General features: G+C 46.2%; 1 protein-coding gene across 1 annotated transcript in view; it reads left to right on the forward strand.

Moving 5' to 3' along the window:
• The window catches only part of LOC104467506 (plexin-A4), a gene marked incomplete at its 5' end in the record, with an annotated part of 69,851 nt that overhangs the window by 4,115 nt on the left and 41,270 nt on the right, over nucleotides 1-24,466 (forward strand). Inside the window, 8 exons of the mRNA XM_010081298.1 lie at nucleotides 2,011-2,147; nucleotides 3,811-3,978; nucleotides 10,195-10,288; nucleotides 12,793-13,032; nucleotides 13,873-14,019; nucleotides 18,673-18,907; nucleotides 19,318-19,460; nucleotides 22,383-22,651. Of these exons, the coding sequence (XP_010079600.1) occupies nucleotides 2,011-2,147; nucleotides 3,811-3,978; nucleotides 10,195-10,288; nucleotides 12,793-13,032; nucleotides 13,873-14,019; nucleotides 18,673-18,907; nucleotides 19,318-19,460; nucleotides 22,383-22,651 (1,433 nt within the window). The remainder of the gene's footprint in view (nucleotides 1-2,010; nucleotides 2,148-3,810; nucleotides 3,979-10,194; nucleotides 10,289-12,792; nucleotides 13,033-13,872; nucleotides 14,020-18,672; nucleotides 18,908-19,317; nucleotides 19,461-22,382; nucleotides 22,652-24,466) is intronic.

Raw genomic sequence — 24,466 nt, forward strand, 5'->3', positions numbered from 1 at the left:
CCATCTCCGTGGCTCCTCTGGCCCCGCTCCAGCAGCTCCGTGTCTGTCCTGTGCTGAGGAACCCAGAGCTGGGGGCAGCACCCCAGGGGGGTCTCATGAGAGTGGAGCAGAGGGAGATCCCCTCCTTTGACCTGCTGGTCATGCTGCTTTTGATGCAGCCCAAGTCATAGCCTGTTCTGATGAACATCTGGAGGAGTGGGCAGGAAACCCATCTAGAAGTAGGAGAAGGGCTCTGGGTTTTGAACTCAGTGTGCCTTTCTGGGTTGTAAAGTAGCTACTCTTGCAGTGCTCTTGTGTCAGCACTAAATTGTCCATCTCTCTCCCAGGTGGGAACTCACCTCCCAGCAGCAGCTGTCACGGTCAGCAGTAATTTGCACTGGTGTGGGTGGCCATCGATAAGGGGTTAAAGAGGAGTTGCCATCACATCATGAGGCAGTACCCTAAAAATAGAGGAGCACTACATACTAAAGTGCATCTTTTGCATCTACATGCTCTTCCTGCATCTTTTATCCCAATAATAGCTGTTAAGAGAATATTCCCAGAAAAGTATAAGAAGCAGAACATTTCTTTTTTTCTTAATTTCTTTTTTATTCTTACATACCCTCCCAACCTTCAACAATTAATAGGTGAGGGATTTCTTAAGGCAAAAGAGTTTCCAAACCACCATGTCAAAACAATTCAAGTTCAAACACAAGAAGTGTCCAGCTCTGCCAACAGATTTTTCTACTGAGCTGTATGTCAGATTTTCATGTTCAGTTCTTTCTCCAAGAGGTGGCTTCATTTTGAACAAAACCAAAGTGGAAACCTTCCTGCTGTTTTTCAAAATGTTTAGCCAGAGGGTTGCAGGGATGGAGAGGGCTCTGCGTGCGTGAAAGCGGGAGCTGTGGTGTGTGTCAGGTGGTTTTATAAACACGGATTAATGGTCTCCAAAGCTCAATAAGGTGACTGCGTGATGTACCTGCTCGTTCAGAGGAGCTGAGGAGAGCTTCAAGCGTTTGTGTCATCATTCTTAAAGAGAGGGGGGAAAAAAATAATCTTCATTTAAATGCATATAGTAGCTTTTCACTTGGGACTGAGTGGAAAGTTTTTCTATTAAAATGCAAATGAAAGAATAAACTGTAACTCCAAATTTCTCCCTGAAAATGGATGTCTCCTCTCTGCATTGTGGTAACAGGATGATCTGTGCTTTCAGAGTGCAAGTATTTTATCTTGATTTTGGGAAAAAGGGAGAGAAGGAAGGTAAGACAAAAAGGTTTGAGATTTGGGGCCCCTAAAGGAATTGTGCCCCTTTTTGATATATTAACACAGCACTGTGTTATGTTTGGAAAAGAGGCTTAGAAAATCGATAGAAACAGGGGAGAAGGGTTTATTTGGGCAGTACATCTCGACATGAGCACCGCTGTGCTGTATTGACACAGGACGCTCGTGCGGTACTAGACTGTCTCAGCATCCAAGGCTGCTAAGGAAAGAGAAAGATTTGGGTTCACATGGTGAGCATGTGGAAGAGGCAAGACATGAACTCAGACACTCTGCTGAACAGTTCTCCTCCTTCCCGGGGACAAAGCCCATGAGCACAGAGGGGGGTTTTAGGTTTCTCTCCGGAGCTCTACACCATGTTCTGTTCCCTTGTCAGATCAGTAAGGTTTAGAGTAAACTTTTCAGGACTCGATTGTTTCCATCAATTTTGAGCTCCACAGTTTGGAGGTGGAGAGTCCCCATTAAAATCCCATCAGACAGTTCAAGACCTGGTTTATCTTGCAGAGGTGGTGTTGAACAATGGCAAAAAAGACACCTGAGCTGTGTCAACCAAGCAGTGGAGATGGGAGACTGTGGCTCCAGCTGCTCCAGATGTGGAGCTCCTCTATTGCCTGGAAGATATGGTCATCTTCTGAAGTCCAGCTAATGTGGTTAACCCATGGGGGTACCTGCTTCTCTCCATCACTATAATGAGAGAGGGAAGGTAGCTGTGCTCCTCTGCTGTGTTTTCGACACAACTCTTTGCCTTCACAGACTCTGACGCTCTCTGATCTCAAGCCAAAGCGAGGACCAGTGTCGGGTGGCACCCAGGTGACAATTACAGGCAACAACCTTAACGCTGGCAGCAATGTGATCGTGACCTTTGGGCGACAACCCTGCCTTTTCTACAGGTACAGATGAGTCCTTCCTTCTGTAAGTGCCTGAGTCTGAAAGATGTGAGCAATTATCACCAAGGGACTTCTGCAGCCCAGGCACCCTGTCCCTAATGTGCCTCTTTTGCCTGTGGCCACATCTATCCAGCAATTTTGGATTCTGCACTGTGTGCAACTTTACTGTTCATGTTTTGGGGTGGGAGAATAGTATTTATGTCATTGCTTTGATTGGTATTTGGTGTGCTTTTTTTCCATGGCCCCTTGTCAAATTTCACTATAGTTCTCCACGGTCCCGTGCTTTGCTACTTGCTCTGGGAGTACGTCATTTAAAAGATTCATTTTCATGTCCCTTCTTTAGCGGAGGTGACAAAGAAAATCTGACAACATGGGTTCAAAGTATTTAAACACCTCCCTTTTATCCCAGAATAGTCCTGTAGTGCAAAGAAACGGATGATTTACAACATTTCAGCTCGGGGTTGGCTCCTGTTCAATGGCAGTTCAGAGAGGCTTAATGTCACCGTTACCTGCTGAATGTTCCCTGATCCCTGTGAGAATGAGCCCAAATCCCATTCCCAGGGGCTCCCGCAGCTCAAAACCACCCAGCACTGCCAATATTGGTGGAGGCTGGAGATGAAGTTGGCACATTTCTCCCAGCATGTCCTTGGTAGAAGAAGGGCTCATTCACAGGAGACCTGGGACCACTGTCTTGGGGTGATGCCCTTCCCTCTCCTGGCTGTGGGGATCCTGTTCAGCCACCTGTCACGACTGTGGTGTGATTTGGCATCTATAATTCAGGAGGGTGAAGTCACAGCTTGTTATTTAAAAGGCCAAGTGGTAACCACAGCTGCTTGGAGATGTTTACTGAAGAGACTGGGGAGTTTTAGGGGGGACTGAGTGTGAATTTTCAGGGAAATTTGGAAGGTGCAGTCAGTGAAGGTGAGTTACATGCTGCAAGGGAAGGATACATCCTGCTTTCGCCTTTCTAGGGGTATAAGATGAGGCTACAGCACAAATCACAGGACTGGGGAGATGGAGGGTGTTTGAAGCCTGGATTTTTGTCTCTTTATGCAAAATTCAGATCTGGAGCTGGTTATGAGCCCTGCCCAAAAGGGCTCAAAATGCAAAATCCTCTTTGAGTATAATTCGAGTTTATGCAGAATCCTTTTTGAGTATAATCATAAAATGCTTCCCACTATATTAGCACTTTCCGTGCAAAGATCCCAGGCATGCTGCAAACTGCACTTAAACCAGGCTTAGGGTCCTCGTGCAAAGTAATGTTTATTATCTCAGACTGGAAAACTGAGGTGCAAACACCCCTTTTTATGAGCTGCTGCTGCGTATGTCTGCAGGCAGGAAGGAAACATCCATCAAGTATTTAATCATCCAGAAATACTTCTGGAGAGAGGTCTGGTTTGCAGTTCCCTTAAGGTTCAGTTTTCACTCTGAGACCTGAGAAATGATGGCTCTTGTGGTTTTATTTAAACTAGTGTAAAGGGAACGTCACTTCTTCAGATAAATGTGTCACACGATTCACAGCGTATTCCTGTAGCAGTGCATTTCAACACTTCACACTGCCTATGTTAAGGTCACAGGACATTAGAATAAGTAGCTGGGCTCTTTTGGGCACCACTGTTTTGCTGCTGGTAGCGCCTGGTTTATATTTACTACCTTCTGCCTACAGGAGGTCCACCAAGCACATTGTCTGTAACACCACAGCCTCAGATGAGGGCTTTGAGAAGGTGAAGGTGTCTGTGAGGGTGGACAAAGCCAAGATACATCAGGAGTTGCAGTATGAATACGTGGAGGATCCAACTATCCTGAGGATTGAGCCTGAGTGGAGCATCTTCAGGTAAGCGGCTCATGGACACCTCCTACCACCTCCCCTTGTTTTCTGATGCACCATTGGTGTGTTCGCGTTGTTCCTTGATACAGAAAAATACTTTCCAAGTATTGTGTTCACCAAGAAATAGATTTGTGCAGAGCTACTTCCCAGAGCCCAAGAACCATGAGTGCTGGTGGACTTGTCTCCTCAGAAGACCTAAGAGGCCGCCAGTGCATTGTGCATTCATTGTAGTGACTTGGATGATCAACTGTGTTCATGTGTAGCCCTGGAACAAATTTTCTACAGTCTAGTGAGGGATGGACAGGAGCAGCACCCTTTCTCCAAACAAACCCTGCATGGTCAAAGTCTAAATGATCCTGGAAGTGTTCAAGGCCAGGCTGGATGAGGCTTTGAGAAACGTGGTCTAGTAGAAGGTGTCCCTGCCCATGGCAGAGGGGGAGAACTCAATGATCATGAAGGTCCTTTCCAACCCAAACCGTTCTGTGATCCTTCACCCCATCTTCACCAGCAGAGCAAAGCTACTTGGGTTAATGCAGCAACATCCAGCTGCCATTGCTCACCAGAAGCTTGCCTTGGAGACCTCATGCTTTGATTCCAAAGGCAAGTGCAGGTCTCCAACCTAGTGTTGAAGCTTCCTCCCTCGTTGCTGCAGCCTGGGGTTTATCTCCAGCACCAGGATGCTCCCTCTCTGAGTAATATTACAGACTACAGGGGCTGGTTAAACTATTAAGCTTTAGCCCTAAAAGCTGCAATTCCTACTGTTTCTGGTCATGACTGGGTTTTAGACTCCATTGGATTGGGTCCAGAGCTTTGCATGGCAGCAGGAGTAGCCACTGATCTATTAAACCCAGGTATAAATGTCATAACTGTGCTTAGTGAAGTGAATCTCCCTTGAGTTTGAAAGCAGCAATTCCTGCCTTTCCCACAGCCTTCGTGTCCTTAGTGGCTTAGGACCAAGCGTTGCTTGTTTGGCTGTCCCTGAAAGCCCCAGGGATGTCTCCTGAGATGAAACACAAAGGGAGCCCTGGTCCCTGCCCTGTCAAACAGCCTTTCTCCTCGTTAGGCTTCCCTTTTTCTCTTCATCCCATTGATGGTGCTTTTGGTGAAATCAGAGGGTTCATGTGAAGGTGTCTGAGAGGAGCATTTGCTCTGGTTGTGGAAAGCATTAAAGTGACACCCGAATGCTCTCAGAAGCCTGAAGAAATGGCCTCGGGAAGAGAGAAATTGGTCATTAAATGTGCTGGTATGTCCTTGAAATGATACAAAAATAAGAAATCTTTGTCTCCTCTCATTCATCCACAGCAGCTCGCTGCTCCCTTGTCAAACCAGACTGATTGGAGTGTCTGGGGATTAGGAGCAGGGCTTGTAAATCCCCCCAGTTCAGCTCCCGTCCGGAAGATGTTTTCACAAATCAATTAGTGCCTGTAATTACCGTGAGGGAATTTACCGATGTAGCAGGATTCAATCTTTGCACATCAGGCTTGAAGCTTTAGTGTCTGGACTTTCCATTTTGGGGGTTTTATTTTCAGGCAGAGTTCAGGTTATCAGTGAAATGAGAAATCTCTTTACTCCCTTCCTTATTAAAGCGAGTTCAGTGCCAGTTAAAAGGTGCAAGACTGACAGCCCAGGAGAGTGAATTCCCCTATTATCTCCAGGAAAGTTGCAGCACAGGGACCTTCCTCTGCCTGGCCTCCAGTCTGGCTGCGAGGTGAGAGGAGAAGTTCTCTAGAGCTCCTTTGCTCCTTGGTTTCTTTGCTGATGAGGAAGCAGCCAAGGAGGTACTTCAGGCGTATTGGCAAAGCTTTGCCCAGCCTGGGGGTGCAGAGACTCTGCATCTCACTGCTCTGCATCTCATTCCTTGCTGCCTTGGACCTCCTGTCCAACCTCCAAGCATAAAGGCAATGAAAAGTTGTGGATGCCCCATCCCTGGAGGGGTTCAAGGCCGGGCTGGATGAGGCTTTGAGCAACCTGGGCTAGTGGGAGGTGTCCCTGCCCATGGCAGGGGGTGGAACTGGATGATCTTTGAGGTCCCTTCCAATGCAAACCATTCTGTGATTGTATAAGAGATGCTTGTTTAGTGGGTACCAGCTTATTTGCTGGATGTGTGGCTTCCAGGATGGATGACTGGGACTCTATCTGTCTCATCATTCAGGCACAACCTCTACCCTTTGCTCTCTTCAATGTCTCTGAAAACAGAAAGCATCCACACGACTGGCAGCAGGTGCCTCATTTTAACTAGAGCTACCCACCTCCCCCTTTGTCCTTTCTTTTGCACTTTTGAATCACTCCAAAGGAGCATAACCTTGGAGGAGGGTACACAGAGAGAAGATCATGGAATCACAGAATGGTTTGGGTTGGAAAGGACCTTAAAGATCATCCAGTTCCAACCCCCCTGCCATGGGCAGGGACACCTCCCACTAGCCCAGGTTGCCCAAAGCCTCAGCCAGCCTGGCCTTGAACACCTCCAACCTGGCTTTGAACCATCCAACCTGGCCTTGAAAGCAATATCCAGGATTACCACTGTGGTTCAGGGTGCCAAGGACAGTTTTATGCACTATAAATCCACATGGAGCTGGATGAAAGTGCAGCCAACTCCACTTCCAAGAATCAAGCAAGAAATAAGTTAGTCAAGACACGTGGATGTGGAGATAGACTGAGGAGGCTGTTCCTCAGTATAATTGTTTATGTGGTATGATTCATTACAGCAAATCCACTGTGCTGCTCTGATTCATCACTCCCGGCTGTGGGGCTAAGCTGTTTGGAGGGATAGATGATTGCTACTAAACCAGCTTTGCAAAATTAGTGAATGAATGTACCAAGCCTGGCTTAAAACCTTCTCAAGTGCCATATTCCAAGACAATAAAGAAAAGATTACAGCTAATTTACTTCCATAGCCAAAAGAAAAAAAAAAAAAGTCACACTGGGCTGGCAGGTAACTAGAGTTTTATGAGGCTTCATTAATATTTTTTGATCTGGGTTTGATTTGAGTTACATCCAGCAATTATCTGAGTCTGCAGACAGAAAATTATGCTCAGAGCTTTTGGAATAAAAAAGAGTTAAACTAAGAAAGCTCATAGTCTTGTCACCTCTGTTATCTTGCTGGGCAGCAGCATGTCTCTGGGGTCTGATCTGACCTGGGTAAGAAATGGCCCTTGGAAGGCAGAGAGGGTTATGGGGTGATTTTCTGTCTTCAGCAAACACAACTGCTTTGGCGTTTTTTAAATTTTTTTTTTCAGAGAAAAGGCCTTTCTCTTATCCGGTGCTATGGCTGTGCTTAATAACTGTGGTCTGAGCCTGCAAGCTCGGTTTCCAGACCAAATACTGAATTTTTAACACGTGGGTTTAAAACTGTGTGCACAGACTTGGCTGATCAAATAGAAGGATCACGAATATATGCACATACTCATATATCTGTACATATGCGCACACATTTGATGTGGCTGGAACGAATAAAACTTTCAGCTGAGTAAAGATACAAAATCCCTTCTAGTTTGAATCATCAGAGATTGATAATAATCATAAATAATAAAAAAATTATAAAGGCCCATAGCCAACAATCCAGAAGAACCAGGACAGTGGAGACAAAACAACTTGGTTTACACGCTTCTCTTCTGGTTTCTGGCAGACGAGGTCTCCTTGGGTGATATCAGGAATACTTAATGTGAAACCGAATTTTGGGGAGAGAGTATTTTGTCCTGTAAGGTAGGAAGGGGGAGCTCTCTCGTAAGTGGATGTGTGACTTCAGAAGAGATCCCCTGTGCATTCAAGAGAGCTCAACCATCCAACCAGATTTTATGGAAATGGCAAAATGTGCTTTTGCCCCATAAAATTTCCCATTAGAAATTTCCCATCACAGTTGATGGTTTCGGAGAGCAATAACTTGAGTTACTCTGCAAAACTCAAGGTCAAGTGTTGTCCTAACCATGGGTCGGTCTGTCCAGGCATTGCTTGAATGAAAGACCATAAGGGACCTCTCAGAGAAGCGTCACAGGAACACTTGCTGAAAGATATCTTAGAATCATAGAATCACAGAATGGTTTGGGTTGGAAGGGACCTTAAAGATTATTAATGGAGTTGAACCCCCCCTGCCATGGGCAGGGACACCTCCCACTAGCCCAGGTTGCCCAAAGCCTCATCCAGCCTGGCCTTGAATCCCTCCAGGGCTGGGGCATCCACAGCTTCTCTGGGCAACCTGGGCCACTGCCTCACCACCCTCACAGGAAAACATTTCTTCCTAATATTTAATCTAAATCTCCCTTCTTTCCTATTGCTATACTCCCTGATAAAGAGTCCCTCCCCATCTCTCCTGTAAGCCCTCTTTAAGTACTGGAAGACAGCATGGTTGTGACAATGCTCTTTGGCATAGCTCATGACTCATGACTTCAAATTTACAGACTTCTTGGTCACAAAAACTATGTTTAAACTATTAAGTACTTAACCTGGGTCTATTCCTTGGTGCTGAGGCCAGCGAGCATGCATAGTCCCTATCCATACCACCAACCATGGCTGGCTCACTGAAACCTGATAGATAAACTGTTGAGCAGAAAGGTATATTTGCATTCATTCCTACCTGCCCCATCTCATTAACAATGGAAGATAAAAGAGGAAGATGGAAAACAAAGGTCAGAACTGGGGGACATCTGTCAGCCAATACAGGCTTCTTCCCTACAGTGTGTTTATTCTCTGGTGTTTTCTCATTTATAATTCATTTGTTCCACCTTTCATGTATGTGGAGGTTTACCTGGAGGCAGGAAAGGTATTCTGAGCTCTCTTTTCCCAATCCTACCAATTTCCACATGGCCTCCCGTTCTCAGCAGAGCCCTCCAGGAAATAAATTGCAGCCTGGACAGTTTCCAAGGAGAGTTATAGAGGCAGGTGCCAAAATCGATGAGAGCACTCCTCACCCTGGGAAACCCTCAGAGAGGGGGCTGTCCGTTGATGACATTTCCTCATTCTGCCCTGACTATGTGAGCCCTGACAGCTGAAGGTTTTGCTTTCTTGGATAACTCTTCCCCCTGCAGCCCTTGCATCATGTTGCCTCCACCAGTGCTGCAAAAGGAGAGATCACCCTGGTGGAGCAACCCTGTTTTGATTTGAGATGGCCTATGGTGAACCCTTCACCTTAAAGTGGTCTTCAAAGCCAACCCATGCATCAGGTCTTGCTGAAGCCTGGGAATGTTTCTTTATAGTTTCCTTCCTCCCTCCCCTCCACTCCCTGAAGTCCCCCAAACAGCACTGCTGGCTGCAGCTGGAAGAGGGAAGAGAAAGGAAAGAAGGGTGTTTGTGAAAGCTGTTTCCTTCTGGTGGCAGTGATTGCAGGGAATGAGAAGGGCTCTGTCACATCTCCCCAGCTTAAACTGGGCTAAGAGAGTTGCTATAAAAGCAAGGAAACCTACCAAATGTAGGGTCATGTCTGGTGTGAATCAGCTTCTCAGGAAATCGGTCCTTGCCTGAACAAAGGGACACAATGACTGAAAATATCTAATCTGTCAAATATCGGATCTAACATACATTGGCAGAGCTTATCTGCCTGGATCACCAAGTGGAAACAGAGCAAACACCTTATGCACACCGTGTCTGAAGACTTTGGCTCTGTTTCCTCTAGATGCTGCAGGACCTGGTCCCCCGGCAGCACTGAAGTGGGTTCACCAAGGTGACATAATCTTATTTAGGGTGATGTTTTCATACAAGGTTTGATGTGCAAGATGGGACTACAGCCACCAACCAAGGTAGCACCGAATCTTCAAGAGTTGCTTGCACAGGATATTATCTATGAGGGTTTTTCAGGCTCTCTTCCTTGAGTGGTATAGACGATATAGTCTGTGGACCATTCTGAAGAGTTCCTATTAGATTCCAACCAGGGGATTGGAACTAGATGATCTTTAAGGTTCCTTCCAACCCAAACCATTCTATGATTCTATGATTCTATGATTCTATGATTCTATTCTCATTCCTGAAGCTTGTGATTGCTGAGTCCTAACAATGAAAAACATCCAGATGCTGCTTGATGTGACAGTTTTAGCAAGCATGTGGTTTTACTTCTTTCTCCCCTTATAAATGAAAGTATTTGTTTTGTTTTTCCTTCCCTTCCTATGGGACTGAGAGATGTGGTCAGACACTTTGCAATCAACATTTAGGAATATAGATCACCCATTGCTGGTGCAATTAGTCCTGATCTCTATTAACTGGGTTTGTGCACTTCTTTCACTTCTTCTTCTCTAGCGGCAACACACCCATCGCAGTGTGGGGAACTCACCTAGACCTGATCCAAAACCCTCAGATCCGGGCAAAGCATGGTGGAAAGGAACACATCAACGTGAGTAGGGCTGCTCAGCTGGGGAACAATCACAAGAGGGGACATGTCAGAGGTGGTGAGAGAGGCTGGCTAACTACTCTGGAAATTGAAATCTCCTATTGCATCCATAAAAGAGGCTCTCACTTCCTTTCAGAAAGATTACCCCATCCTTTCTCCATGAAGGAACGCTGGACCAAAGAGGGAACAGAGAGCAGCATCATGAAGGGTCGTACAGCTCCTGAGCCTGTTTCTTCTGCTGGCTCAAGGATACCTGTCCTCTCTCTTGGCCCATGTATAAACTGAATTATTTATCACCCACGCCTGTACATAAGTAGACCCAAATTTGGGTTGTTAGCTGAGCATGCTGGGATCAGAAGGGACTGTGAATAATACTCTTTGGTGCTACTGTGCCCACTCTCTGGAATATCTGGGGTTTTGAAGAGTGTATCCAGGTTTAAGAGTGTATCCAGGTTTAACCAGATAGATTTACAGCCTAATTCAACTCCCAGTGACCACTGAGGAGTCAGAAGCAGCTCTGTGGAGGCCAGCAAGACTCTACCAAAGCCTGGGAGGACAATTCACTTGGAAGGAAGCAATTACCAATATCTGCTGAGCAGCTCCTGATAGAGCTGTAAAAGGTGTGAGTTTAGCACCTCCAATTAGGAGACTCAGGAGCAGGAAGCACCTGCTGATACCTGCAGTATGTTGGTGGATAGGGCCATGCAACAGCATCTGAAAAGGCTTTGGCTGCATATGGGCACTTCCTGGGACAGAATGTGAAAGAGCATCCCAGAAGAAGAGGCTACAAAAGTTAAAAGTACAGAGGGACTAATTATAGTGGGAGCAGAAAGTCCAGAGCCTCTGCATTTCTCACGTTTTAAGATTAATTAATGGGATTTCCATCCAAGGTTCTCAAAGCACTTTGAGGATATTAAAATAATCTACTACCATATAAGCAATGGTGAAATTGTGGTAGATCCAAAAAGAAAATACGTGAGTATGGAGCAGATTTGTTTGCATCTGCAGTCTGCAGGTTGAGACACCTAAATTTGGGTCTTCTCCCAGCTCTGCCATGAACTAATATCTCCCTTCATAAAGCCAAATCCAAAGCAATTTTTTCACCTCTCACACCTCACCAGATTCAGGAAATATCTGTTGAGATTGGTTGCTGGGTCTGATGGGGATTTTGACTGGCAACCTTCCAGTCCCTCATGAGCTCTGGTGAAACCCTGGTCCAACTTATTATGCGTGTTCACAGATATGTTTTGGTAATGTGTTGCATTTCCTGGTACAGTACAGCCCAACACTTACCTTTCCTGCAGAATTAAAAGCCTTCATGGCTTCATCTTATTCTTCCAGCAGACTCCAGCTCTTGCCTGACACAGTGGTCTCACACAATCATGCCGTTGTGCAGATGATGGAGCCTATTCATCATCTCAAATGTGCTCATGTACAACTGCCCATCAGTTTTGCGTTGGGAAGTGCTCCAATGCCTCTTCTTCCTTGTAAGAGCTGTTACAGCAAAGAACATCTGACTCACTTTCCGATATGAGTCTGGTTGGTCCAGGTCATTTGTCTCTCTATTGATGTGAGCCAAAGCAATATTAACACCTGAGCTATGCTAGCTGTGATAATGAGTGTGCTCTCAGTGCTGGAGGTATCAGACTAGTTTGGAGAAGATTCTCATATCAAGCACAGCGGGGATCCCACAGAGCTGGTGCTGTTTCCCCACAAAGCTTTTTGGTTCCTGGTGAGACCGTGACGTAGAAAGATGAAGGTTCAGATCCTGAAGGACAGCCAGACATCTAATTCCTAGTCATTCAAAAAGAGAGTTGGGATAAAATGCCTTTCACAATCTGTCGCTCATTTCTCAAATACACAAAGAAACAAGTCTTTGGCAGGGCTGGAACCAAATTTCAGGGTCTTCTGAGACCTACTCCGTTGTCTTCACCACTCCAGCCTCCTGGGCTTCGCTTCGGGTAACTTCATGTTCAAATAGGAATCTTGGGCACAACTGAGCATGCACTGCACATACACTTTTGGAGTGATCCTCAGAGTGTGAAAGCTAATTCCAGGGTGGTAGTGAGATTCTGACTAGTCTCTACTATACAAAAAAACCCCCAAAAAACCCCAAAATACCAAACAAACAAAACCCAAAGCACCACATAAAAACCCAGGAATAACTTTCTATTTCCAGAAGAAAGTGAGATTAGGGGAAAATACTGACACTGGCAACCCCAGAGGCTGAGCTCCCTCAGGGCAGAGGCACCACCCAGTTGCAGTGCAAACTGCTCCATACATCCAGCAAAGCTCTCCTAATCCTTCCCCAGCCTTGGTTGCGTGGTGGGTATGGGGTATGTTCTGAAGCAGTGGAGCACCAGCCTATCTCATGATAACCAGGGAGGTCTGTTCCTCCCTCTCCTCTGGCAGTAGGTAGGCTGGCATTTCACTGGGAGGTATCTGCCCCCCAGGAGGGCTGTGGACATTTTCCATAAACACTCCTTGTGCTGGGTTTCTTTCTCTAGAACTGCGAGGTGCAGAACAGCACGGAGATGACCTGCCAGGCTCCGGCGTTGGCTGTAGACCCTAATCACCACTCTGAGCTCGCCGAGCGTCCAGAGGAGTTTGGCTTCATTCTTGACAATGTGCAGTCTCTGCTGATTCTCAACAAAACCAACTTCACCTACTACCCAAACCCCATCTTTGAGGTTTTCAATCCCTCGGGGATCCTGGAGCTGAAGCCGGGAAGTCCGATCATACTGAAGGTGAGATGGGGACCGAGGACCGGATGAAGAAGGACAAACATATGCTGCCTGTTGCCTCTCTGTGTCTGCCAGCACCCCACAAATCACAGTGGCACCCTGATTTCATTCCAGACATCTCCTGCACTCATTGCCCCTACCATATTGCATCGTATCAGAGTCACCATCTGCAAACATGAATCGCTGCTCAGCATCTGCCAACACCCATAACTAAAAAAATATAAACTTGTGCTGCAGCTACCTGTGTACAGCCTAAATTTGTACCCACCGGTGTTCACCAGAGAAGAATATTTTCTATCACCACAACAGGGCGGGCAATTAAATACCCACGTCTATTTCTTTCTTGGGTTTTCAAGACCTTCCTCTCAGCCCTGGTTAAATCCTACCCCAGTCCTTTGTCTTTTCTGTAATCTGGACAGCAATACAGAGAAGGAATTTTATGATCGAACATTTCCGTATCAGTGCTTATATTTGGTGTACACGCAAAGAAATGATTGTGCCTGCAGAATACCTTCTTGCATGTTTGGAAAGGGGTCCATCTTACTTGCCTGAATATGTTTTGTGAGGGCCTGTTTGTGCAAGACTTATATGAAATGTTTCTCATTTAGTTCCAGTGAAAGAGGAGCAGGAGAAGCTGTTTTGGCTGATTACAGTCTCTAGCCATCCATGCTGTCCTCTGCATGACTTTTTTAATTGGCTTTTCCCCTCTGTGTTAGCAAATGGTGAACCACAAATGTCAAGTGCAATGTTAACACTTGTGTCACAGGAACAAACAAGAGGTGGAAGGCAAACTCTTTCCTGACGTGTTTCTTTCTTTGTGGGGTGATATTCCTTTCTATCCAGGGCAAGAACCTGATCCCACCAGTGGCGGGAGGGAACGCCAAGCTGAACTACACCGTTTTGGTTGGTGAGAAGCCCTGTGCGGTGACTGTATCAGATGTGCAGCTGCTGTGTGAGTCCCCAAACCTCACTGGACGGCACAAGGTGATGGTAAGTGGTGCTTGACCAGCACCAGCCTTTCCTCCCTGGGTGGGCTGGAAGGGCACACCAATGTGAAGAGATCTCAGGAGTTTACATCAGCATTTGCCTTCCGTAGATCCCGTAAATATCAAGGCCCATTCTTTATATAATATCCCCACCAAGAGTAACTTGGAGAAGTAGAAGAGTATCCTGGAGGTCTTTATGGACAGTGGGGAACCTTTCATAATCAAAACCCTTTAGGAAAGTTTGCCTCTCTTCTGGTTTTCTAAGGGCTATATGAACCCTAGATGCTCATATGAGTTCATATATTTAACATGTTTTCTACATGACATACTTTGTTGCTCGATAAACAGCACATCAGCGAACCCATTGGAGTTGTATCGAGCTATGGGTGGAAACACAACAAACACTAACAACCGACATCAGACATACAGATGATCAATGTTTCTCATTCCTTGTGATCAACGTTTTTCCACCTCTCTGTTACCTTCCCGAAGATATATCATCTGTCACATAGTTCTTTATTTCAGTTCAGTGAGGCTCATAGAGGTTGATGGAGATGCACTGCATGGCTCTTTAAAAAGAGGGTTTTTTGGGGACTTTTAGAAAGTAGAGTTTACGGTGACCATTTCGGGTCTCATTTGTGACTTGCTGCTGGGAGACGTCACACTGGCTACTTAACTTCTCTGTGCCAAAGTTTGTCATCTGGAAAATAGAGGTAATAATCCTTTCCAGCCATGCAAGTATACCATGGCTCTCAATTCGTTGTAAAGCGCATTAAGACACTCCAAGAGGAGCAATAATGAAGTGAGAGATTTTCTCTGTGTGAATACCAAAGCTTTTGAACAAGGCAATATATGTTCCCTGTCATTTTCATGAATATAATTAAACATATGGTTAGTCAGAGATGGACAAAGCCAATCCTAGAGAGAGAAAACTCAAAGTCAGGTGAGCAATAATCAACCCCTGGGGATCAGAGAGGATGAACATCTGGTCAGGTCTTACTAATTGGGAAGACTTTGCTGCTCCTGCAGCTTGGGACAGATTAAGCAAAGCCACGGAGAAAAAAATAATCCCTTTTTGAGGACGCTGATCAAACAAGAGATGCTGCTGGAAACATGGGAAAATGATCACATTGAAGCCTGTTAAATGAGTGTCACTGTTGGGGGCAAGTTACAGATTTCTTGTTCAACTGCCAACACTGAGGCAACCCTTTGACAGCGTCTGGGCTGGGAACCAAATATAGAACACCACCTGCAATGGTGGCCACTGCTCAAGGAGGGACTTTACATCTGGAACTTACCAGGAGGACAGCTGGGCTGGGAAATGGCCCCTCCAACATGGCACAGCATCTGTGTTGCTCGGGTTGGTACAAAATGTATCCCCATGTTTCACAGGAATGTCACTTTGATGGTCAGGATAGTTGACAGGTAGTTCTTCCAGGTCCTCCTTCTGTTTCTGCCAACGATTTACTGCATGACCTTGAGTAAACTGCTGAACAAACCCTTTCTTGCAAAGTGAGGTGGCCTGGGTCTGAGGGGGGACCATGGGAGTGAGTCAACCCTTGCAACAATGAGATTATTTCTAAGAGAGGGAACAGTGACAACGACACACGTTGATGTCAACAAGTTTTTGCTCTAGTTCAGCTTTTATACAATGACAAGGTTAAATACTGGAAAAAATACAAAGAACTAAAAGATCTCAGCAATGGTTAATAAAGATTGACTAAAACCCAGAGGCAAGCTCTTTTCTAAGGAAAAGAAAGAGACACAAGGAAGATCCATGAGTGACTGTGGTGGAGAAGGTCTGCAATGAAGAAGTGGAGTATATTTGAAGGATTGGTGGTATCTGATGGAGGCACTTACATATGGAAAGTCACACTGGATTCTTTTTGTAGTGAATGGAGACGTGGTCAAATTTAGCAAGTGAAGTTCAGGAAACAATTTGTTTTACCTAAGGCAGATACATTTGGCCAGGGAAAACTTGCACTAGGAAAGACACTACCACGGTGAAGTTTTGTAGAACAAGAACTAAAGAAACTCTCTTGAAGTGCTGCAGGTGGGACCCTAAGACTTTGGTGGAGAAAACTGGGCTCTGCCATAATGCCATTTAGAACAAATTCATGATTAATAGCCTTAACAGATGGCCAAACTGTTGTTTGGTAATATGGAGGGCTCATGTACAGCCTTCTGGAAGGTATAAATAGCTTCCTTCAAAAAAACTCAGTGGCCCAAGAAATGAAGTCCAGTTATATCTACATATTTGCTTAGTTTTTTTTCTTTTAAATTCACACAATAGTACAGCAGCCTTGCAAGCTTTCTTCTTCAAGAGACAGATTCCTTCAGATCACGGCAGTTTGATTCATGGTCTGTGAGATCCTGCCAGTGTTGAAACCACCTTTGCAGAGGAACACACTGGGGCTAATTCTGTTAGACACCTACTTCTAGGAGTCTGGATCCCCTTATAGTTAATGGAGAGAAAGGGGAACTTCCACTGAATAAAATATCTCATCTTAATGTCAAAGCAGAAGTCAAAAGCAGCTCACATAAATCACATTCTGAAAGTGCTTTTTCTCTGTATTGACTCTGAAAGCACGCTGTCATGTCTAACTCAGATGTCCATGTCAAATGTTTGGTGAGAAGAATCCCACCCATGGAGATGGGCTGTTCTGTGAGTTTTGAGGATGGACCTGCACTGGGGTTTGGTTGGAGATGTTTCATTCTAGTCTGATACCCCTTGAATGGACTCATCTGACTGCAGGGCTTGGAGGAAAAGGAACACTGTCAGAAACAGACAATGAAATATAATTAATCTATTTATTGAACCACTGTGACAGGAAGGAAATTGTGCAAGCTGGTGAGCAAACTTTGCTGGAAGGATTTGGGACAGTGGTCTAGGGCAAAAGGCAACAGCTTTCAGTGCATAGACTAGAATGTGACTTTGACAGGTTGGCTTCTTTGTTGAGCATGCCACATACCAACACCAAAATTCTTCCCTATGCAGGCTTTTGAGCTAGGTCTTGTATCTTGAAATAGATGGGAAAACTAGCTACTGCTGCATCCTCAACTTACGTGGGTGTTAGGTTGCTCCTTGGCCACTGAAGATGCTCTACAAGTCATCGATGTCATGCTATAATGGTCACCTTGAAACTCTTATTACCTGTCCAGATGAGGTTAGTTTTGGTTTTGTTTCTCAGTGTGGACGTTGTTATCTTTCTAGAGCCCAGGCCAAATGCTTAGGAGTATTCAGGTCATGTTTCCAGACATTCAGCTTTGTCCTGACAAAGACATAATGGTTCCAGGTAGGTGACTTTGGCAGGATCCACTGAGGACCAGCCTACATCTTGGGCTAGATCAAAACAGACATCTTCTCAGAGGTTGTGTCTAGGCCCAGCATAATTTCTAGGAGATGGGGGAGGCACAGAGATTCATGTCCCCAAGGGCTGTGGTGGTAAGGAGCGAGATCAGCTTGGAAACTTTACATTGACTCATGACTGCCTTCTCTGAAGTATCTTCTGCTGGCTCCAACCCTTCCTCCTTGGGCCAGCTTCTTTCTCCTGCAACCTAGAGAAGAATATGCAAAAAGAAGCCTTCTTTTTATAGCTCTGGCTAGTCAGCAATTCTTTTTCCCTTTCCACTCAAACTTATCCTACCCTACAAATACCCTACAAATGAGCAAGTAGCACCCCGTGGGATTACCGTTGGGAGCAGTGTTCATGTTGTAAAAGTGGTGTCCTAACAGACTTGCTTCAGCAGAGCATTTTGTTGGGCTTGCAGCAGTGCCACTTGCAGGGTTTCTTTCTGGATGTTAAAAAGCAAAGTCCTTGTACAGCAGCTTGTTCCAGAGGCTGGCAGCAGCCTCAGGAACCTCTGGGATGGAGAGCAGAAAGCTGTGCTCAGCTCATTGACCCACTGGTGAGCATCTGCAGTCACCCTGCCAACGTGTGGCTATAAGGGGTTGTGAAGAGCATGGTCCAGGCTCTGTGGTTTTTGTGGGTTTTTTTTTCTATCCCAGTGGCTTCCAGATACACTTTTCTCCAGTTGAAGAGACAAAAGCAAATTGTGGCTCTGATTTCTGCATTCCCACTGTACTGAGTGTTGCAGTGCCAGCTGCCTGGGTCAGATGTCCCATGTCCCATTAGGTGGTTAGGACCCATCACACAATAACCACGAGCTGTGTGTCCTCTGTGCATTTTGGGACGAAGTGTCATCAGGGTAGTCCAGCATAACACAGCAGTTCAGGACAGGGAATGGAAAACGCAGAATGAAGCCCAAACTGACATGTAGCCCGGGGTGTTGGGACTGGTGAGATTTGTCCAACCAGAAGTCCTTTGTTGGTTGGGTTCATGGTCACTCTGTCAACAAAGGTGCTTCTATAATGACATTTGAGGCTTTGAGCAACCTGGTCTAGTGGAAGGTGTCCCTGCCCATGGCAGGGGGTTGGAACTAGATGACCTTTAAGGTCCTTTCCAACCCAAACCATTCTGTGATTCTATGATTTCAGGTGTTTTAAAGCTGTTCCCTATCCAAGTACTTCATGATCCGTTTAGCTTGGGAGGCAAGGGGAGGTCACCAGTCAGCCTTAGTCAGGGAGATGATGTTGTTCCTCTATGTTCCTTCGTTTTGATAGTTTCAGTGCAACTCTTTCCTGCCTTCCCTCTAGGCTCGTGTAGGAGGGATGGAGTTCTCCCCAGGGATGGTCTACATCTCTCCAGACAGCCCTCTCAGCTTGCCAGCTATTGTCAGCATTGCGGTGGCTGGTGGCCTGCTCATCATCTTCATCGTGGCTGTGTTGATTGCGTACAAGCGCAAATCCAGAGAAAGTGACCTCACCCTCAAACGTCTGCAGATGCAGATGGACAACCTGGAGTCCAGGGTGGCACTGGAGTGCAAAGAAGGTAGGATGAGGAAGGAAGGCTGGCACTGTGTTAGTGCTGGTAGAAGAGAGAGATCTACCCACAAAGTTTTGAGCCTAAATATTACCAACAGGAGTGTTGAACCCTGTGAGTCTGGCTCAAGCCTGGATCTAATCTGACTTTGCCTATTTTCTCTAAGTCCAGTCTTCCTCCACCCTTTCCAAACTGTATTGCTAAATCATAACCCAGAGAGAGCCTTGACACGTGTCCCTGGGGCGAGGCTGTGTTGTAGGAAAGGTGAGACTGCTCCTGTCCACCTTGTTCTTCCTCTCCACATATTGCTTCTCCACTTATGCCTTAGTCTCATGCACATGGGTCTGGGGACCTTTCCCATCCTGGTGAAGGAGATCTGGACTGTTATTGCTACATGAGTCTTTCCTTTTTTGTGTCAGCCTTTGCAGAGCTACAGACAGATATCCACGAGCTGACAAGCGATCTGGATGGAGCCGGGATCCCTTTCCTTGATTACCGAACCTATACCATGAGGGTGCTTTTCCCTGGCATTGAAGATCATCCAGTCCTGAGGGATCTGGAGGTAAGAAATCAACATCTCCTGCTTCTAGCTCCTCTCATTCCTCCTTGTTCCATCCGGAATGTAACAGATGTTGTGTCAGTGGTGGGGACATGATGGTTTACAACGCTGTGTCCTACCAGGGATGAAACAGCACCTCGTTAAAAATCCAGATTTGATATCTTAGATGTTAATTTCTGTTTGATCACTCATCTCTTTGGAAGAGTCTCATAGATCTATGTGCATTAGGTCTACTCTATTTAGCTTCTCCTTGGTCTTCATCCTGCTGGGTTTTGTTTTTGAGACAGCTACTGCTGTGCAGGGGCCAGGAAAAAAGAATTGTGTGGCAGAGCATTTATCTGTGTCACTCCAGCTTTGCATGACACTCAAACTACCTAGAGGCCTTTTTTTTCTTTTTGGCAATACCTACAGAAGTAACCTGCAGTCACTGAAGGAGGTTTGCCTTCGCTGTTCTCTGTGGTTTGCAGTGAGGTCAGAAAACCACAGCATCAGTCTGCCCATACCCTGCTCACATCTGCCTCCTCCACCCCAACTCTCTGGACCACAGTGGTGGGAGGACAGCGAGATGTTGTCCAGCATTGTTGGGGTCTACACACACCCTGCATCACCTCACTGGTGACAGTGAGTTTGGTGGGACCCTGGGTGAGGTCTGCCCATGCTGAAAAACTGCTTCAGGCTTTGGCAGATAGACAGGCTCTGCTCTGGATACCTGGGCCAGGAGATACACCATGGCCAAGGCCAGGGAGGTCATTGGCTGAGCCCTCTGCAAAGCCTTTGGCAAGCTCTGAGCTTCAGAGAGGCTCTGGCATGGGCTGGTGAGGTTGCTGGAGGCCAAGACTGAGGTTAGTTGGCAGAAAGGATGAGCAGGAGCTGGCACAGGCAGTACCACGCTTGGCTGGCTGTGTCATCAGAGGTGCCTGCTCGTCTTTGCTCCTTCCCTTCAGGAGAGCCAAAATTCATCAAACTGTACGGAGAGAACAATTTAAAAACCTGATCTGTCATCAAGGAGGACTTGTGGGGTTGGGTGGGAGACTGAGTTACACATCGACTGCTGTAGATATTTGCCTTCGGGGTGCAGGTAGAGTGGCCTCAAGCTGCTTTCCCTCAGGAAGAGTAGCTCAGCAGCTTCAACAAATGAGCACAAGAGACGAGGAGTGATGAATCTCTCTCTCACATATGTATACACACACACAAACATTTCCATTTTACCCACAGCCAATTTCAATCCCTATATTCATTAACCTCAGCCCGCTGACCACAGAACAGCATCTGACCCCTACAGAGGTTTTAGCATGGATGCTCCCTTATGTAGATACATACAGAGAGACACAGAACTAATGTTTCAGCCTGCCACCTTTGATCTTTTCTTCCTTTCGTTTCATTCATCTTTTTTTTTTTTTTTTTTTTCTTAATCCTCTGTAAAGCTTCAACAGCTCAACAGCTCTTTCAGTGTAAACATCTTTGGCTACCAGCATACCAGGGAAAGCAGTTCCCATTCTGCTCCAGTCTCTGTAGCACCTAGAAAGATTTGCTATTTGTTACAAAAAGTCCCAGCATAGATCTTGCAGTGAGCAGATCTTGCTTATTTCCAGTTCATTTGCTAGTTAACTGCTTCCAGATGCAGTACAAAATACTTTTTTTTTTTTTTTTAATTCTCCATAATAACCCGGGGATAGACGATATTAAATGTTCAAGCAAGTGAGTTAAAAATAATTATTGGTGGGATGGGTGGTAGTGGTTGGTTGGTTGGTTGTCTCAAGCTATTTACTAAGTAGTTTATTTGCTGTATGCAAAAAGAGTTAAGAGCCCTAATTTCCATAATGAAAAGCAAAACTCTTTAAGGGGCCTTGCATTACTTGGTTGTTTAAGCATGCCAACTTGTTTTGGATTAAAGTGCCAAATTTCTTTGGTTATTAATACACACATGCCTCAGTGACGTGTGTTACTCTGTGTTGAGACCCCCCAGCTTCCAGGGAAGGTTTTTCAAGGGCTGGAGCAGCTTCAGCATCATGGAGGAATGAGTGTGAGGTTCTCTATTTAGGCTCCATTTTTGCATAGAGCCAGAAGGATGGGAAAGGATGAAGCCCATTGTCAACTGTGGAGGACAGGGTCCAGTGTTGATGTCCCAAAAATTGTTCCATATAAAAACTAGTTCACCAGCCTGTCATAGCTGAGACATATATTAGAGAGTTATCAACCTCTCTGTCTCCAGACCATCTCACCTCCCAAGCCTGGGGGTCCTACTCCAGCAGGACCTCCAAGATGGGTCCCAGGTCAGGGTTCTTCAAACCAAGACCCATCTGCGTGCTTGTCATCTCAGACACTGCCTCACCGCATCTCTTCGTCTGCTCAAATCCTGGTCCCCTGTCTCTCTTCCTCATTCAATTTCTTGCTGCCTCTCACAGCTTACCTCCAAGTCTCTGTGAACAAGTTTCTTGCAGAGAGGAAAAATTGGTGCTAGGTGGAGATAGAGTGAGACTTCAGTCTGACTACAATAAAAATACAACATGGTATGGTATCACATCTAGGCACTAGAAATCTCTTCTTGATGTTCTGTCCAGGAAGGGAAACACGGTGTTGGAAAATAATCACCTGGCTGTGGCTAGGAAGTCTCTCAGGCTTGATCAGTCTCTCAGATGAGGTATGGACTGTCTTCCTTTTTACAGGACTATGCTGTGAAGCAGAGGGAAGGACTCACCTGCCTGCTAGGTGCAAGACCTTTTTTTGCATTCTTTTTAATTGTTTCTACTGTTAGAAGCAACTTTTTCCTTTTCCTTGTCTCAGAACTGACTTCTGCTTGGTGTCAAAGTGTACAGTTGGAGGAGTTGGAGTGATGAGGGCAGAGGGGTAGCAAAGGGTCCATTCGGCAGAGGTCTCGCAGCGGGTGGTGACTGAAAGGCACAAACTCCCTTTCTTCTTGTTCAGGTCCCTGGATACAGGCAGGAACGGGTGGAGAAAGGCCTGAAGCTCTTTGCCCAGCTCATCAACAACAAGGTTTTCCTTCTGTCCTTCATCCGCACACTGGAGTCCCAGCGCAGCTTCTCCATGCGGGACCGCGGTAACGTGGCCTCGCTGATCATGACGGTGCTGCAGAGCAAGCTGGAGTACGCTACTGATGTCCTCAAGCAGCTCCTGGCCGACCTCATAGACAAAAATCTGGAAAGCAAGAACCACCCCAAGCTGCTACTCCGCAGGTAAGGATGGCTGGGGCTGGAGTGAGCTGGGCTGGGCAGCCTGTGCCCTACTGCCTAACGTAAGCATGCCAGTCATATTTGGAGGAAAGGGGCAACTCTGCTTGATTTTTATTGAGCAGCAAAGTGTGAAATCAGGATGTTGTACAGACACAGTTCACATGACCCTGTAGGGCTGGCATGAAGCTGTTTGCAGGGAGGGGTGAATAAGGCAAGTAGGGCTGAATTGCTCTCCTTTTCTGGTTTCCAGCTCAGTCAAGACTTCCTGACGGAGCATTTCTTCTCTCAGGGGACTCTCCTCCTCCTCCCACCATACTCTCTGCATTTCCTTCCCTTTCAGCAAGGGTGTCTGTAGATCTTGCTCCATCTCATGGAGTCATAGAATCATAGAATGGTTTGGGTTGGAAGGGACCTTAAAGATCATTGAGTTCCTCCCCCCTGCCATGGGCAGGGACACCTCCCACTAGCCCAGGTTGCCCAAAGCCTCATCCAGCCTGGCCTTCAACCCCTCCAGGGATGGGACATCCACAGCTTCTCTGGGCAACCTGGGCCACTGCCTCACCAGAAAATATTTCTTCTTAATATCTCATCTAAATCTCCCCTCTTTCAGCTTAAAGCCATTACCCCTCCTCCTATCCCTCCACCCCCTGATCCAGAGCCCCCCCATCTCTCCTGTAGCCCCCTTTCAGCACTGGAAGGTGCTCGAAGGTCTCCCTGGAGCCTTCTTTTTCCCAGGGCAAACTACCTCAGCTCTCTCCTCCCTAACCAAAAGTAGTCAGTGATTAAAAGTTCCAGAACTGAACTAACTCTGGATTTTGACATGGATCTTCCAGAAAGCTTCATAAAGGCAGCAAGACCCCATGCTTCCTAATCCTTATTTTTCACTCTTTGTGTCTTTAAGAAATTCATTTATGCTTACGTTTGCTTTTAACCTGAAAACTCCAATTGCGTTGTATAGGACCTACAAATATATCACATGAAAAAGGCTGTATTATATATTTAGTGAGTAAGTCAGCTGCTGCCTTCTGCTACCTGGGCCATGGACTGCCCTGCTGTGTTTCTTTTTCATGAGTTAACTATGGAGAGTCTTCTTCAGCTGCGTTGTGAGATCTTTCCGTCCCTGAGCAATGGTGCTGGGAGCTTGTTGAAGCCAGTAGCAGAGCTGAGCAGGACAACAGAACTAGTTTCCTACAGGACACAAGTTTGAGTTGGTGCTTCTTGGCCAGGTCTAAGGTCTAACCACCGGGATTGTGTGGGAACCCTCAAATTAGAAGTCTACTGCTCTGTAATTAATTCCCTGCCTAGGGAAATGCTGCCTCTTCTCCCTTTAGGATCATATTAATCTGCTTTTCACGGTTTGAACCAACCATTCTGATTTAAGCCAGGGCCCTAAGTAAAATCAGGGGTAGTCTGCTGGAGATGGATGGCCTTTGCTGCTGCTCAGAGCCAACTTTGAGAAGTCCTCAGCTGATTACGATGGATGACTTGGGCAGGGAAGAGATCGGTGATGCCTGCTGGGAGTGTTTTCGTCTGGCACACAGTCAGCTATGTAGAACCACCAAAAAAAGGGGACAGAAGGCACTTCCTGGCATTCAGGGCAGCAATGCCAGGGGCAAAGACTGGACTTTGCTTTGGTGTCATTTGACTCCCTGATGTGATTCAAGCCCTACAGCCTGGCTGGTGACCTCTCCTCAGCTGTCTCCAGGCTTCCTCTCTGTGTTTCTCCTCTGATACTGGATGGCACTGCCTCCTTCCAACTGTCTCTTCCCTTAATTTTCTCCTTTTTCTTCCTTTTTCTCCATCTCTTTATCTTCCCTG

Source organism: Pterocles gutturalis, unplaced genomic scaffold, assembly GCF_000699245.1.
Source record: "Pterocles gutturalis isolate BGI_N339 unplaced genomic scaffold, ASM69924v1 scaffold12544, whole genome shotgun sequence".
Lineage (NCBI taxonomy): Eukaryota > Metazoa > Chordata > Aves > Pterocliformes > Pteroclidae > Pterocles > Pterocles gutturalis.